The sequence below is a fragment of the Cheilinus undulatus genome, linkage group 15, assembly GCF_018320785.1.
Source record: "Cheilinus undulatus linkage group 15, ASM1832078v1, whole genome shotgun sequence".
NCBI classification, from domain to species: domain Eukaryota; kingdom Metazoa; phylum Chordata; class Actinopteri; order Labriformes; family Labridae; genus Cheilinus; species Cheilinus undulatus.
Genome location: NC_054879.1, coordinates 6,765,227 through 6,781,206, shown reverse-complemented (window position 1 = coordinate 6,781,206; position 15,980 = coordinate 6,765,227). Strand labels below are relative to the sequence as shown.

At 37.4% G+C, this 15,980-nt stretch overlaps 1 protein-coding gene across 1 annotated transcript in view; it reads right to left on the bottom strand.

Annotated features, from left to right (window-relative positions):
- Nucleotides 1-398: 398 nt before the first annotated feature.
- mrasa (muscle RAS oncogene homolog a) overlaps nt 399-15,980 on the bottom strand; it is a 30,437-nt gene continuing 14,855 nt past the window's right edge. Inside the window, exons 2-6 of the mRNA XM_041806895.1 lie at nt 9,546-9,804; nt 6,291-6,444; nt 5,952-6,051; nt 3,824-3,903; nt 399-2,319 (exon numbers count right to left, since the gene is read on the bottom strand). Of these exons, the coding sequence (XP_041662829.1) occupies nt 2,220-2,319; nt 3,824-3,903; nt 5,952-6,051; nt 6,291-6,444; nt 9,546-9,738 (627 nt within the window). The 5' untranslated portion in view covers nt 9,739-9,804 and the 3' untranslated portion in view covers nt 399-2,219. The remainder of the gene's footprint in view (nt 2,320-3,823; nt 3,904-5,951; nt 6,052-6,290; nt 6,445-9,545; nt 9,805-15,980) is intronic.

Below are 15,980 nucleotides of genomic sequence, written 5' to 3'. Positions count from 1 at the left end.
ACACTTTGCAAGAATCATATCAATAATACAAAATGGTATCAAACATACATGATGCAACATTTTCATTAAACACATTCAGATTTTTTTTGTACTCCACTATGATCCAGTCTGTCTTGCTTCATTGCTCAATGATCAGTTTTTCTGGTTTCTGTCCTTCACTGGAAACTCTGTGTGCAGTCCCTTTAACAGCTGAAGTAGATTTACTGTTTCCTTCATTTGCTGAGGTTGATTTTCCACTTTCATACTGAGGTGAAGCTGTATGCCTTTGTGAAAATGAGACTCAATCATGTTAAATCAAAACAGTGATACAGAAGTTTTCTTTCATACCTTTCCAATTATTAAACTCTTATTTAATCTCTGTTACAATCACTGCCAAGGTAACAGGCATACGCAGGCACTAATCCTAATCATGTCTGCTTATTTTAATATTTGATTTACATTCAAATCAATTTGACCGTGCCTTACATTTCACTCGCAAACTAAACACAAGACAACATGCTGATAGGAAAGTGAGAAATTGTATTAAAAGTGCAAAAATGTATTCTTTCAAGAGACCTTTTTTTCCCAGACCGATAAAAGTTGTCCACTGAAACTTTAGTGCGTTAACAGTACGAGCCATTTCATAGTTTATTAAATTGTACATTCCTATCCACTTCATGGCTACAAACATGAGCACAATGAATGTCTTGTTGCTTTGTGGGTGGTTTTCTCTACAACTAAACATAAGCTGTAGCTAGGTCAACATGGCTTTAAGCCCCAGGAGCATCACTGCTGATTCATCTCTGACACATTCCCAGGGCTACAGTATGCCTCCTTAAACTGAAGGATATCCTTGTGAGAGCTGGACTCCTCTTTATAACATTGTCCTGAATTCTGTGGTGCTGTCTGAAAAGCCCCAAGATTGAAAGAAAATGACATCACATTATTTTGGTTAGTGGCCAGTGCAAATCAGCTTCTCCAGCCTGTTTCTCATCAGAAACACGAAGCTCTGACTATCCCTTATCTATTGTACATATACCAGCATTTAATTAGTTTAAATTTCCACCTATAATTAGATTTTTAACATGACAAATATAATTGTAATTGTCTATTCTTAAATAACAAAGAAAATGAAATGTAAATTGGCTTGAGGAGAATTTACATAGATGAAAAAAATCTGGGCTATTGTTGATACAGTACTGATGAGGACTGCACTCACCATGCTGCTGGTAATGAGCGGAGGCAAACTTGATTAAACATAATTATGCTCTAATACTTCATGTAAAATGGCTCTAATATACTGTCTGTATCAATGATGAGATAATTAGCCATTTATGAGTGTCTGTAAACATGGCTACTGACATGTCAGCGTTGGTCCAAACCCTGCTCTCTTTACATTTTACTCTAACCACAAACACTGACCAACCTCAGCATCATTTACAATTACAATATTTAAACAATCAGAACTGATATGACACTTTTCTCTTCGCATCACATCACATTTCTTTGCTCTTCACATCACATCCCCTCCACCCTTTCTGAACCTACTTTTCAAAACCAAAGCAACACAAGAGCACAAGGTACAGATGTACTCACATTCATCCACAACACCACACAAAAACTATTTTGACCACAAACGTCGCCGTCACTGATCCCATAGCCATCCACTCTGCCCTTATGATGTTCAATCTACAAAGAGAGAACACAGATATCATATCCTGAAATTGAGGGAGGATAGAAAGCTGAGACCAGACCGGCTGTTTGGAGTTTGTCCTGCAAAATAAACTGCCATTCTCAGCCGATTCCTCCCTTTTTCTTCCATTTTCAAGATAAAAGTCCCAATATCAGGATCACTTCCATCTCTGGCTTTTCTCCCAGAGTCTGTTGTCTTGTGCCACATTTGATATCAAATTCAAAAGTTACACTCGATTAAGAAAAAGTTCTCAGACACTGCAGTTCTGCGTTGAATACAGATGGGAGGGACCAAATGACCTTTGGAAAGGACCGTATGTTGAAGAGAGAGGGCAGAGCACTCATCCCAAGGCATTGAGGAGGTTAAGGGGACATCCGACACTTCACATCCTCCTCTTCTTGTGTCCCATCCAGCTATTCATCCATCCATCCCTCCCTTTTGTGCTCCAGTAGTTAACCACTGCTTGGGAATTCCCTGAAATCCAAAGGTGTGTGGGTGTGCGTGTTGGTGATTATGTTACTAGAGATAAAAAAAGGGATGAGGGAGGTCACAATATGGCGCAGTGGAACCTGTGAGAACCTGCAGAACGTTCTGCTCTCCATTTCATCTTCTTTTTCTTCTTTTGGTTTCGCTCTGGGACCTGTTGTCTGTTGGGGAAGAGAAAAAACAACAAAGAGGAGATGGTTTAATCGATAAAGTCAAAGCTAATGTTAAAGGAACAATCCAACAAGTTAGGTCTGGAAAAATGCTAATTTTCTTTCTGCTTCAACAAAAGATGACTGGTATCACTCGCATGTTTGTTCAGTAAGTATAAAACGATAACCATTATTCCTCCACACAGAAGTTTGGGTTATTATTATAAAGAATATTACAAAAACAGCTTGAATTAGCACAGAGAGAATAAGTGGAAGAAACTGCTAATTATGTTCTTTCTTAAGTCAGTTTAATGTGTTCTTTAGGACCTTCTTTTTATTTCTAATGTCATAAATGTATAGAGCTCTTAAACTTTGATACAGTTTCTTTAAACACTATAGTACATTTCTCCTTTTACATCTATTAGCGCAAGAATATTCTGAAACTTACCAATAGAATTTTTAAAATCTTATTTATAAAGGATATCATTGTGTTGTCCTCTGATCTAACAATAGATTATTTTTATTTTTCATGGGCAGACTTTGCAAGCTTTGATTTGAATGGTATTTGAATTAATTTACTGATATTGTTGGTGTTCATTATACATTGTCCATGATGGTGGGATGCGCTCTTATATTAATGGATTACAAATCCTGTCAAACTGGGATTTTCTTTGTCCTTAACTCTATTTGTTGATGCTTTAGGAACTAAATGTTGTATTTCTAATAAGGTCTGCATAAAAGAAGAAAAGGTTGACCTCTTTTTTTTTTTTTATCTTTTCTTCTTTATATTACATTTTTTCACTGTGTCTATGATTTCTGCTCCAGAATGTCAAGCTGCAGCTTTTTTAACAGTTAAATAAGAGGCTATAGAAGTGAGACATCCATTGTTTGAGCAACTTAAGAGCTATTCAGGCCCCCAAATTTTGAAAAAACACACTGCAAAGGCAAAGTACACCATTATGAAGAGGGTGGAAAATTTTGCCTGAACTGCTGAAGCATCAGTCAGAAAAATGCACAGTCATTATGTCTTTATCCACTTCATGCATGTCTGGTTTGCCTTAGTCTGACCACAAGAGGGCAATATTGATTCATCTGTCAACTCTGCTCAACTTTGGTTGAAGCTTGGAAAAAACATCTATAAAATTCTGCTGAGCTTAGTTTTTTCTTCTTGTTCTTCGCAGAAAGAAATGGACTCAAAAATAATGAGAACATTTACAAAACACGCAGAGTTTATCTGAAATTACACGAGAGAAAACAGCTCAGGGATGTTTTCATTTAATTTTCTCTTCTTACAAAGAACCTTTCCAATCCATCACTTACCAGTTAAACACATTCACTACCACTAAAATCAAAAGGAATTAAATGGAGATTGAAATAAAGGAAGAAGGGTGGTATACTTTAAATCAAGGTTAAATCAAAACAGCTGTTTTTACAAACTATCAGCTCAAAATGTATTTTAGTGAATAGGAATCATAGTATTTGTCTAAATGATAAAGTAGAATGAATCAGGACTTACCTTATAACACGAACAAGCTCATGAAAGGCTTTATCCACATTCATTGGAGGATCCTTGGCACTGGTTTCTATATAAGTTATCTAAAGAAACAAAGAAATACATAGAAGCAAAATGTAAGTTAGGGATGCACAATAATGTGTTTTTTCTGATATCCAATATTATACAAATTCAATTTAGCTGAAACTTAAATATAAATGTAGTTCAGACCTCAAACTTCAGTCCTTTCAACAAACTTTGACTTTTGAGGATGTGGATGAATGAAGAAAATGATTTCAGCAGACACAGGTATGTTGGCTCTGCTTAAAACTACGATTTTCATACATTTGGTCAAAATTTAAAACCTATATGTTGATATTTATAGGATATCTATAGGTTGATATTTGCAGATGATGTATCAACTACAGATGTGACTTACAGTGCATTCATAAAGTATAAGACCCCCTTCATTTTTTTTTTTACTTCTTATGTTGCAGCCTCAAAACCTGACTACAGTAAAAAAAAAAAACATTTTTATTCTCATTAATCCAAACTCACTACCCCGTAATGACAAAGTGAAAACAGACTTATGACTTTTTTTTTTTTGCTAATTTGTTTAAAAATAAAAAACTGAAATATAATATTTAGATAAGTTTTCAGACCCTTGGCGGGATCCTGTCTCTGACTATTGTTGAAAGGCACAGATATACTGTACTACAGAGTGCAGTGGCCTCCATAAATCTCATTTGGTACAAGTCTGGCACAACCAGGACTCCTTCAAGAGCTGGTCATCCAGCCAAATCAAGCAACTGGTGGGGAAGTGCCAAAGTAAGAGAGGTGACCAAAAACCCAATAGTCACTCTGACTGAGCTCCAGTGAGCCTGTGTGAAGATGGGACAAAGTTCTAGGAGGACAACCATCACTGCAGACCCCCACTGATCTGGGCTTATGGCAGAGTGGCTAGTAGGAAGCCTCAGGTCAGTGCAAAACACATGAACGCCCATATGTCTTATGTAAATGTGATATTTCTGTTTTTTTAAATTTTGCTACATAAGACAAAAGAAAAAAAAGTAAAAAGGGTTTGACTACTTTCTGAATGCACTGTAATTGTAAAATTATGTAAGCAATAAAACAACCCAACTCCATTCTAAATGGTCAAAATTAACAGTTTGCTGATGGTCCAATCTATTGGAAAATCATGTCAGACAGAACTGATATCAGCAGAGTTAAAACTCATTCATTCATCCTCACTAAATCATATATACAGTGAAAAAGATGCTTTCTTACAAGTGACACACCAACCATAAAATGACACCTCCTGTATGTATGAGATTTGTCTAATGCCAACTAGTGTGTTGCATTTATTCACTTGACTATGACTGGTTATCAAAGTTATGAAACAAAAAGGATATTAAGTGTGTAATAGTGAGGCTGTCTGTTGTTGACATTAGCGCCAGTTTTAAGCCAAGACATTTTAATGTCACGTATCAACAGCCACTGGAAGGCAACAGAGTGTGGAGGAATAAGGAGCATGCTTTAAGCACAGAATCATAGAGGCGGGTATTAGCACCCCACATTATACAGTAGAAAAATGCACTTCCTATTAATTTTCATCATTATGATCAAGATCTGGTGCATACAATTATTACTCTTCATTTTGAAAATTTGAAAGGGACACTGGTTTGCTCAGTCAATATAGCGGGCACCTCTTGCACAGTGTCTGCAGTCTCGGTGTTGTACTGGTGGCTGGCTTGACTCCCAGTCCTGACACTAGCTGGTGCATGTCCTATCCCACTCTCTCTATTTATATATCCCGTCTCTCTCAAACTGTCCTATCTAAAAAAGGCAGAAAATCCTCCCACAAGAAAAAAAAAAAATTCAAAAAAAGAATACATTTGAATCTCTACGATTCTCATAATTTGCTCTAAAACATGAATAAGCTGTTGAATTACGTCAAGCCTGATGTTAAATTACCCAAACAAATTAACCCTATTCTCTTCTAGAAAATAGGGCAAACAGCAAGAACATTAACACTGGTACAACAAAGCTGTTACTTGCATCCTTACAAGAGGACCTGTAATAACCAAAACATGACTGTTTCTGCCAAAAAAAAACTTAATGTGGAGCCTGTTAGCAAAGGTTAACTACTTACACTATGCTTTGCAGCCATCTCTTGTCCTTGATCAGTGGTGACCTTCCTCAGGTGAACTAAGTCCACTTTGTTTGCCACTAACACCATCGGGAAGGCCTCCCTGTGAATACAAGCCCAACAAACACACAATATATCATATCATTCCTTTACAGTTGAAATACAGAGATCAAAAAAGACCAAATGGACTTAAATTTTCATTAAAAACAGATCATAAGCTACACAGGAGGCAGATTTCTGCAAAACTCTTGATCATGAAGGAGCTACAATAGAGCCCAACACAATGTCAACTTTCATCGGCTTACTTAATAAAATAAAAAATAAATAAATAGATAAACTAACCTGTCCTTTACTCGCAGAATGAGCTGATGGAATCGGTCCACATGTTCAAAGCTGGCCTTGTCCGTCACCGAGAAGACGATGAGGAAGCCGTCTCCTGTCCTCATATACTGCTCCCTCATCGCGCTGAACTCCTCCTGTCCAGCTGTGTCTAGCACTGCCAAGATAAAGGAACACAGTTTTTTCATTTTCACATTCTGATAAATTACTATACACTTCTGAGCTGTACTTTGGGGAAGAAGTCATTAGCTTTTACAACTTTTCCAATTAAATGCACCATCTAACTTATGGGCCTGTGTCCTCTGACAGCAGGGTTGTTTTTTTTCTTTTTTGTGCTGTAAGTGCTACGACCTCAATTTCAGGGCACTTCTCACAGGAGCTTACTGTTGCTGGGTTAAAAAAACGTTGCTCATGGAATTCTCACTTTTACTGGTAGAGGCAGTCTGTTTCAAAGTGCACAGAGAGTGTAGTATTTGCTTTAATTCAAGGAAATTTCATTGAGAAAATGAGAAAATAATGGGAAGGAAAGTCATTCTAGTTGAATTAGAAACAGTCTGGAAATAGTTTGGTTTCCTCCTTGCCATTGTTGTTGACAAATTGAATGCGATTGGTTGGTGAAGTGACATTGATGAGCTCAGTGGTGTTGCAAAAGTTGAACTACTTTCAAATGGGAGCTTTGCAAGTGCAGCAGCAAAAACAGTGACACTGACCATGTTTTTGCACTTAGGAATGTAAAAACACTGAATGGCACTGATATTTTTGTAAAATATTGCAGGACACATGCTCATAAAAACATATTTTTTAATGTCTCATTGGCAAACTGCTTATTTACATGTCATGTTTTACTGTACACGTACCCTCAAATTTAGCCTAACATTTACAAATCAGTTACAATGCCAAGATCAAATACAACACCAAGTCCATTAAAGTCTGAGCACTGTGTAAAATGTAGAAAAAGCAGAATGCAATAATTTGCAAATCTCATAAACCCATATTTTATTTACAAAAGAACGTAAACAACATATCAAATGTTGAAATTTAGACTATTTCCTTACTATTTCATGAAAAATAGTAGTTCATTTTAAATTTTACTGCAGCAAAACATTTTTTGAAAAAAGAAGGGACAGGGCAATGAAAGGCTGAATAGGTAAGTGGTATTAATGAAAAACAACTGGAGGAGCATTATGCAACTAACCAGGTTAACTGGCAACAGGTCAGTATACTGAAAGGGTATAAAAAGAGAATTCTAGAGAAGCATAAAGGCAAAGTCTATCAGAAGATGCGCAGAGGTACACTAATCTACAAAAAATTGCATGTAAAATTTTCAGGAAAAGGTTTCTCAACATGAAACTGCTAAGACTTTTTTACACGATATAAAAAGATTTAGAGAATCAGGAGAAATCTCGATGCTGAAAAGTATATAGAGGTGTTAGAGCAAAACAGGTTCCCATCCAGACATCTCTTTCAATGAAGGCCTTGCATTTCATTTCTAAGCAAGACGTACACCCATCACAGCAGCATGGCTTTGCAGTAGCAGTCCAGACCTTTCACTAATAGAAAACATTTGGTACATCATAAAGTGAAAAATCCAGCATAGATGACCCAGGACTGCTGAGTAGAGTCCTACATCAGACAAGAATGGGAAAACATTCCTCTCCTCAAATTCCCAAATCTAAAAGAAGAGGGGACGCATTACAATGGTAAACATGCTGCTGTCCCTACTTTTTTGAGATGTGCTGCTGCCAACAATTTCAAAATGAGCTAATATTTTTCATGAAATGGTAAAATGTCAGTCTTAGCCTCTGGCATGTTTTAAGTGCTATTGTGAATAAAATATGGGTTTATGAGATTTGTAAATTAATGCATTTTTTTTATTATTATTATTTTCACATTTAACTTGGCATCCCAACTTTTTTGGAGTTGGGGTTATACATAGTTAAGAGTTACACCAAGACTTAGAGTATTGTTGTGTATATTTACTAAAGGAGAAACTAGTCTAGTTTTCAGTAATCATTGTACAGATAGGATATTCTGTTTGGTTGTTTTAGTTTGGTTTAGTTTAAAACGGTCCTCACTACTTGTGAGATCACTTCCATCTATGTAATCTCTTGAGCTTGAGGTGCCTGGCACTTTTAGTGACCCTATAACCAACTGGCTCTCAAACTGGGGTCCAGGGACCCCTGGGGGTCCACGAGCCACAGCTTGGGGGTCCACAAAATAATTCAGAATAAATTATTATAGTAATGCCATGTAATTAAAATACGTACATACAGGGACCACAGCTCCATAAAACAATCATACTAAACGAATAAAAACTCAGAATTGATCGTGACATATCACGTAAATCTATCACTCATCACACATCAGTCACTTTGCTCAGGACACATTTGGTGTGCAGGTCCAGCTAGCAACAATGAATAAATATTTAAGCATGTCCACTTCATCAAGTGATGCTAGGCCCAAACCAGCTAAACTGAGAAAATATGATGACAGCTATCTCAAGTTTTGTTTTATTGAGAAGAGCGACAGAAGACCAAAATGTGTTGTGTGTCTTCATGTGAAGCCATGAAACCGCCAAGCTAAAGCGTCATCTGACAACAAAGCATGCAGAACGAAGCGAAAGATTTTTTCTGACGAAAGGGTGAGGAATACATCAACCAGAAAACACGAATGGTGAACCTGACCACAATCTCAGAAAAAGCACAGAGGGATTCTTATTTGGCTGCTCAAAGGATCGTAGAAAGTAAGAAGCCACACGCTGTTGGACTAGAGCTTGTATTTAGGCTTAAGAGTTTAAAATACAGCATCTAGAAGTACAAATGGCTGTTAACATGTTTAATCAACGTGAGAGTTATGTGGGGGTCCTTGGAAAATTTTTTGCCCTGTAAGGGCTCCCTAGCCCCAAAAAGTTAAAAAAAGTAATTAAAAAAAAAAAAAAAACCCTGCTACAACCCCGTGCTCTTTCCTACACTGTCAACCTTAAGATCTTTGTTCCCCGGACACATTTGCTGAATCACAACAGCTTTCAGCACTTCAGAGAGCATAATATTCCTATTTCATCATTAGTTCAGTGTGTTAAACAGCAACAAATGAAGTGTTATAAATCTAAAAAAAAAAAAAAAAAAAAGTCTCATTTGAAAATAAATAGCCCAATGACACCCATGCTCAGTTGAAACATAAGAAAATACTGACTGAAAATGGGACACGGATGAAAATAAAGTAAAATGATCTCCCTGTTTCTGTGACATTACTACTCACCGTCCAGTATTGCCCATTGTCCGTCTATTTCTGTGTGTTTCAGATATGAGTCTTCTATTGTGGGATCATAGTCTGGCACAAATATCTTCTGGAAAAACTGAATGGTGAGGGCGCTCTTTCCAACACCACCATCCCCCACCACCACAAGCTTGTATGTTGGCAGGTTGTCACTTGGCACGGCGCTGGTTGCCATGGCTACTTCGACAGAGGTGGTAACGGTGGGAAGTAGGGTAGTAGAATGCTGAAGGGTTACACCTGGCTGTAGGGAAGATCAACAGAGAAAAATCGATTCAGTGAGGGGGAGAGGACAAGGGACACAGGTTAAGAGTTTTTTTATGTATTACATTTTGTTTTTGTACACCATGGAGACCACAGACCACAGTTAGATGAACAAAGGAAGAAAAAATATAAAAGGTGTGAACAAAAGGCAGAAAAAAACACTGCCACACACATTATTCAACAGAACAAAAAGTTAAGTGATAGTTTTACACGGAATTAAGAGAAGGAGGATAAAAAAGCAATGACAAAAAAAAAAAAAAAAAACGGGGGGGTGAGTAATCACCCTCACTAGTCAGCAACAGCACTCTTAGAGGATTACATACAGTTACATTCTTTTATTTGTGTAGGCCCACAATGCTGATTCAATGATGTGTCTATGCTGTAAAAATTCCAGTTAATAGGCCTCCTTTTCCTGATCCACCGGCCAGATGTAAACCAGCACAGAGGAAGCAGTGCAGACCTAAAAAAGCAAGAAAGACCAAAAACTGGTGGTGCAAGCACTGCTCGCTTTAGCTACACCGGGCAAATCGGTGCTGAAAGGAAAATACTCTGCAGCTCATCACGTCAATGACTGCACAGGGTATGTTGAGTTTTCTTGCCTTTAGGCAACTCAGTCAGTTCAATTTAGATTTCTGTTTAATCAGCAGGGAAACTAATTACTCGTAAAATACCTCATCTTGGAGCCAAAGTCTAACAGCTATCACAATAACTACCTGCTTCTAATACAACTGGATATCTGAATGTAGTATTTATGCAAGCCAGGCAAAATTTTATTCTGGACTTCTACTTGCTCAAAAAATATTTCATTACCATTAAAGTGACACAATTAGAGTACTTGAGCTTCATAATTTTTTAGTATTTAGTCCTTGTTATTTCTTAATTTGGACTTTGTGTTTGTTGTCTTTGAAGGTCAAATTTCACCCACCCTGTTAAACGGTTTTTAAAGTATGACAGCATAAAGTGTCTGTTACTTCTGTGTTGCATCATTTTCTTCAACTCAATTCTATCTTAACATAAGTTTTACACTTTTTTTCTTAAATTCATGACCATTATGCCTCTTTTGTATGAGATGGTTCCTTGTTTTTGAGCTTAAAAATAATACGACTTAATTTTTTCTCTCTAGTTAGGTTGAGAGAAACATTTGATGATTGATGATTAGAGCCTGGTATAGGTTAAATTTAAGTTACTTTACTTTTATCTGCTCTTAAGTAAAACTGGGTGACCTGTCACACACTAACACTCGGGTCATCTTTGACCAATGAAGACAACAAATGCTATGCACTTTTAGAAAACTTCTAAGTTCACTGTAAGGTAGATCATGTAGGGTATGTGCAAAGTGTGTGTTATGGAGAACCATCCATGTTATTTTAGGCAACTCCATAAAATAATCCCATATTTATTAGTTAAATAACTTTTAAAAATGAATTGTGACCCAAGGACAACATAGAGAATAATGTTAAACTCATATAGTTATGTAGGGACTTCGCTGTGTAAAATCACACCTTAGATCCTAATTAATAAATTAATCATATCAGCCAATGTTCATCCGTCGTGTCCAATCAGTTTAACAATGGCATCTACACCTTCCTACTGAATCAATAAAGAGATATTTGACTGGGCAGAGGAAGTGACCCATTAGACCAGTTCTGATTTGTTGTTGTGATTAAACATCAGAGAAATCATCGGCACAGTGGGAGTCTTACACCAAAGGATGTGATGAAAAACCGTCAGCAACATTGGCATCATTGGCAATTAGGTAAATCGATTCAATTTAAACATCACAATTGGCTAACACATTTTAAGAAGCCAGTTGGTCAAATTCTTTACTCAAAATTACAGAATATTGCAGATAACATGGAGCTGTAGCTTTTGAGCAACTGGTCACTTGTATGCCTTCATAAAACAATAATATCAATGAATATATAAAGTACAGTTACCAGGACAACTAGCTTTCTTACTTGAGTCCTTCTTTTGCTAATATTGTACTAAATATTTAAAGTTAGGTCTCTGTAGTAGGGACTACAGAACTCTATTACACAGCCCAACACAGAGAGCAGATACCAAGTTTGAAGGTAATTTTATACACTTTGCATTTCCTTGTGTCTTTTAATATCATATTTCAACATATTTATGATGTCTTTTTGCTTTTTTCATAACAGCCTTTAATGTTATTGCCCTGTTTTCTAAGGTAGTACTTTGGCACTAAACTGATTAGTAGCTGTTATGTGATCTTAATAAGCACTTAAACAGCTTTGGTGTAACATATAAGGGCAAGTGCATTCTGGCTAGTTAATCAAGGACATTCCAAACAGACTTAAGGTATTTTTGTTCCTGTACTAGCTTGCCACAAAAAAGATACTGGAATGGATTATAGAGAATGAACATTCATACATTATTGTTGATTTTTTTAAATCATATCAATCCCCTTTAAACATAGACCTCTCCTTCTTATAAAGCACTGAAGTTCAAGCATCTTTTATGAGAACACTTACAGTTTTCTCCCAAACAGAAACTGAATTTTTTCTCTTCACAGTTTGAAATATCGTTCAGCCACTCAAATACTTAAAATAGCATTTGTCACTTCTTTCCAATCCTTTTTAAAAATTTGGCTACATGTTAAAGACCTGGTGATTGGGGGGGTGTTCTTATCACTGACTGTGGTTTTCATCAACAGGATCTCAAGCTGCCATTGGAGGAATTTCATCTCTGCTTTTTGCAGATGATGTGGTTCTGTTGGCTTCCTCAGCTGGTGATCGCCAGCAGGCAGCTGAGTGCAAAGTAGTCATCTGATGCCATGGTTCTCTGTCAGAAAGTGGTGGATTGCTCCCTCCAGATAGAGGGGCTGGGTCTCTGCCTCAGGTGAAGGAGTTTACATATCTCAGGGCCTAGTTCACAAGTGAGGGTAAATGGAAGCAGGAGATTGACAGGCGCATTGGTGCAGCATCAGCAGGACTGCAGCTGTTGTGTCAGACCCTTGTGGTAAAGACGGTGCAGAGCCAGAAGGCAAAGCTTTGATTTACCGGTTGATTTACCTCCAAACCCTCACCTAGGGTCATGAACTCTGTGTTATGACCAAACGAGTGAGATTACCAAAACAAACGACCAAAAAAAGTTTTCTTTGGAGGGTGGCTGGGCTCAGCCTTTGAGATGGGATGAGGAGGTCAGACGTGCATAGGGAACTGGGAATAGAACAACTGCTCCTTCGCATTGAAAGGAGCTAGCTGAGGTGGTTTGGGCATCTGATCAGGATGACAATGTGAGGCCTCCCTTTGAAGGTCTTTTGGGCATGTTCAGCTTTGGGAGACCCAGAATGCACTAGAGGGATAACATATCCTGTCTGGTCTGGGAATACCTCAGGATCTCCCAGAAGGAGTTGAAAGTATCACTAGGAAGAAAGATGTCTGGGCTGGCTTACTGACCCTGCTGCCTCTGCTAGCTGACCCCGGATCAGCGCGGATGGATGGATGAATACATGTTGAAGACTTAAAAAATGTTTTCATTAGTGTAATCAGAGCTGAAAATTAAGGGAAGAAAAAAATTCTGATAAATACACAAGATCATAACTCTAGTAGTCTCAATCAAATCATGAAATCACCAGAGCCACAGGTCTACCTCAAAGTAACAATTTGGCAAAATTCACTTACGTTTGACATCTGCAACAATTACTCCGATTACCGTGCATTTAAAGGACACCTGGGGACCACTGACAGGAATTAATGGTACTAATTGACTCATCAGAGGGAAAGGTTTAACTTGAAACTTTGTAAATAGTAATGAGTCAGAACAACAAGAGTGAAATGTGCAAAAACACTGATGCCTTGAGCTAGCAGGTGGTACAATGTGCTTAACACTTTGCAACAATAACAGAAAAAACAGCCCAAATATAGCTGATTTGGAATGATCTCATACTATGTTATGTTTCTGCTTTTTAAAGACATGACAGCCTTTGATTTCTGTACTGTTGCTGAAGAGTTACACTTGAACTGCATGAAGTGTTGGGGTTTTATGGTTGGTGTACTGTTTTTTGTACATGTGCAGAAAAACACCCATGCATCCACACATGCAGGATATGCAATCTGCTTTGGTGCAGATGGTTTCACATCTAGACAATGCTGAGCAGTAGTAGCACTATAAATGGCAACATTAGTAGTGTGACTTAATTTTCCAGTAGTTTCAGTGATGTTTTCTGAATTAAATAGCTTTTCAGCAGCTTATCTGCTTTATTGATCAAGTTAAACTTTCATCACAACAGCAGAGCACATTTTGTAAAACAAACTTTAAAGACTTAGTAGAAAGCTCCAGCTGAAACATGGATGTGCTTTTTTCGGACGGACACTTCTGATGATGGTGGAACCATCGTCTGGTCTTTGATGCCTACAATGTCCCTGCTGCTGGCAAACATGCAGACAGGTGGGCATTAGTTTACCTCCTAGGAACACACATGCAAGTGTTTACCCAACAAGCCAACATAACTACCACCTATAAAACTAAACATTACAGTGCAGTCTGCAAACACCAGCTAGCAACTTGTCAGCAGCTAAATTCAAAATTTAAAAGAGGGAAGAGGTTCACAATACTTAAGAAAACAATAGAAAAGTTGGAAATTAGATTTGGCTTTTTCCCTAAATTAATGAAATCATCATTTAAAAACTGCATTTTGTGTTTGTGTTGCATTTAAGTGCAACCAAAAAAGTAGACTAGCACTGTAAATCATTTAATGAGTTAGTCAAGTTTGTTTTTATAGCCCCTTTAACCATTTACCTACTGACCCAGCACTGGCAATGTGTTTTATATGTCCGTAGTATCATTACTGTAACTTCAGAAAAATTCCAACAGTGTTGGAAAGCTGAGAATTGTGGGCATGTGCACATATGTGGCTCATTACGGTACTCACAACCATATAATGTGTAACCTTGCAAAGCAGATGGATATGCCTGTTTCCTTGGTTCTCACTGGTGAATCCATCTTGCAAAGCTCTCATCTGAACCGTTTGGGCCCGGTTAGAAAGTGACAGGACCAATCAGCAACGAGGGGCAGTACTTTCAGGCGCAGTCATGACGTAAACAAGCAGCAGCAAGAGCTGGTGCAGTTATGGAGGAAGAGCTTAGCGTGGATGCTGCCAAAGCGCCAGTTTTATCAGAACTTGACTACATTTCTTCGTTAAAAGAAGAACAAAGAACAGCAGTGAGTTGTTTACTTTTCAAAAACGACAAAAGTTGAGCACTTACTGTAGTAATGTCTGTAGTCTCCATGTTTCGTGTTAGTTCTCAGTAGCTGCGCATGAGCAGCTCTATAGATGCTACGTCACCTTTTTTTGTTGCTCTGATTGGCCCGTAGAGATGTGTTCACTCAATCACAAAGCCTCTGCCTTTTCTCAGACGTTTCCTATTGAAGCTTTCCCAGATGGATGTGAGAAACAAATCCATCTGGTGTGTCAGGTTATATGATGTGGGCATTCATAGCAAAACACCATTTCTTTAATTGCTCTTCTTTTAAACTGCTGGCAATTCCATATAATGTGCAATAATCATTAACCAGATGTTGAAAAGTCAAGTTCAAGTAATCCTGGGAAAAAAGGGACCAAAACTTTCAAATTTCCAGCCATAATAACAAAATATGTCCATATCACCATTTTAAACTCAGTACGTAAAGAGTAAAGATCACACATCACAAAGTGCTTCATTTTACCAGTCCAACTAAATATGCAGAAAAGCACAGACTGTGACTATACGCTAATTGGTTCAATAATACTACAGTGACTACCACTACTACTAACAATAATAATACTACAGTGACTACTACTAACTATAATAATACTACAGTGACTACTACTAACAATAATAATACTACAGTGACTACTACTACTAACAATAATAATACTACAGTGACTACTACTACTAACAATAATAATACTACAGTGACTACTACTAACAATAATAATACTACAGTGACTACTACTAACAATAATAATACTACAGTGACTACTAATAATAATACTACAGTGACTACTACTAACAATAATAATACTACAGTGACTACTACTACTAACAATAATAATACTACAGTGACTACTACTAACAATAATAATACTACAGTGACTACTACTACTAATAACAATAATAATACTACAGTGACTACTACTAACAATAATAATAC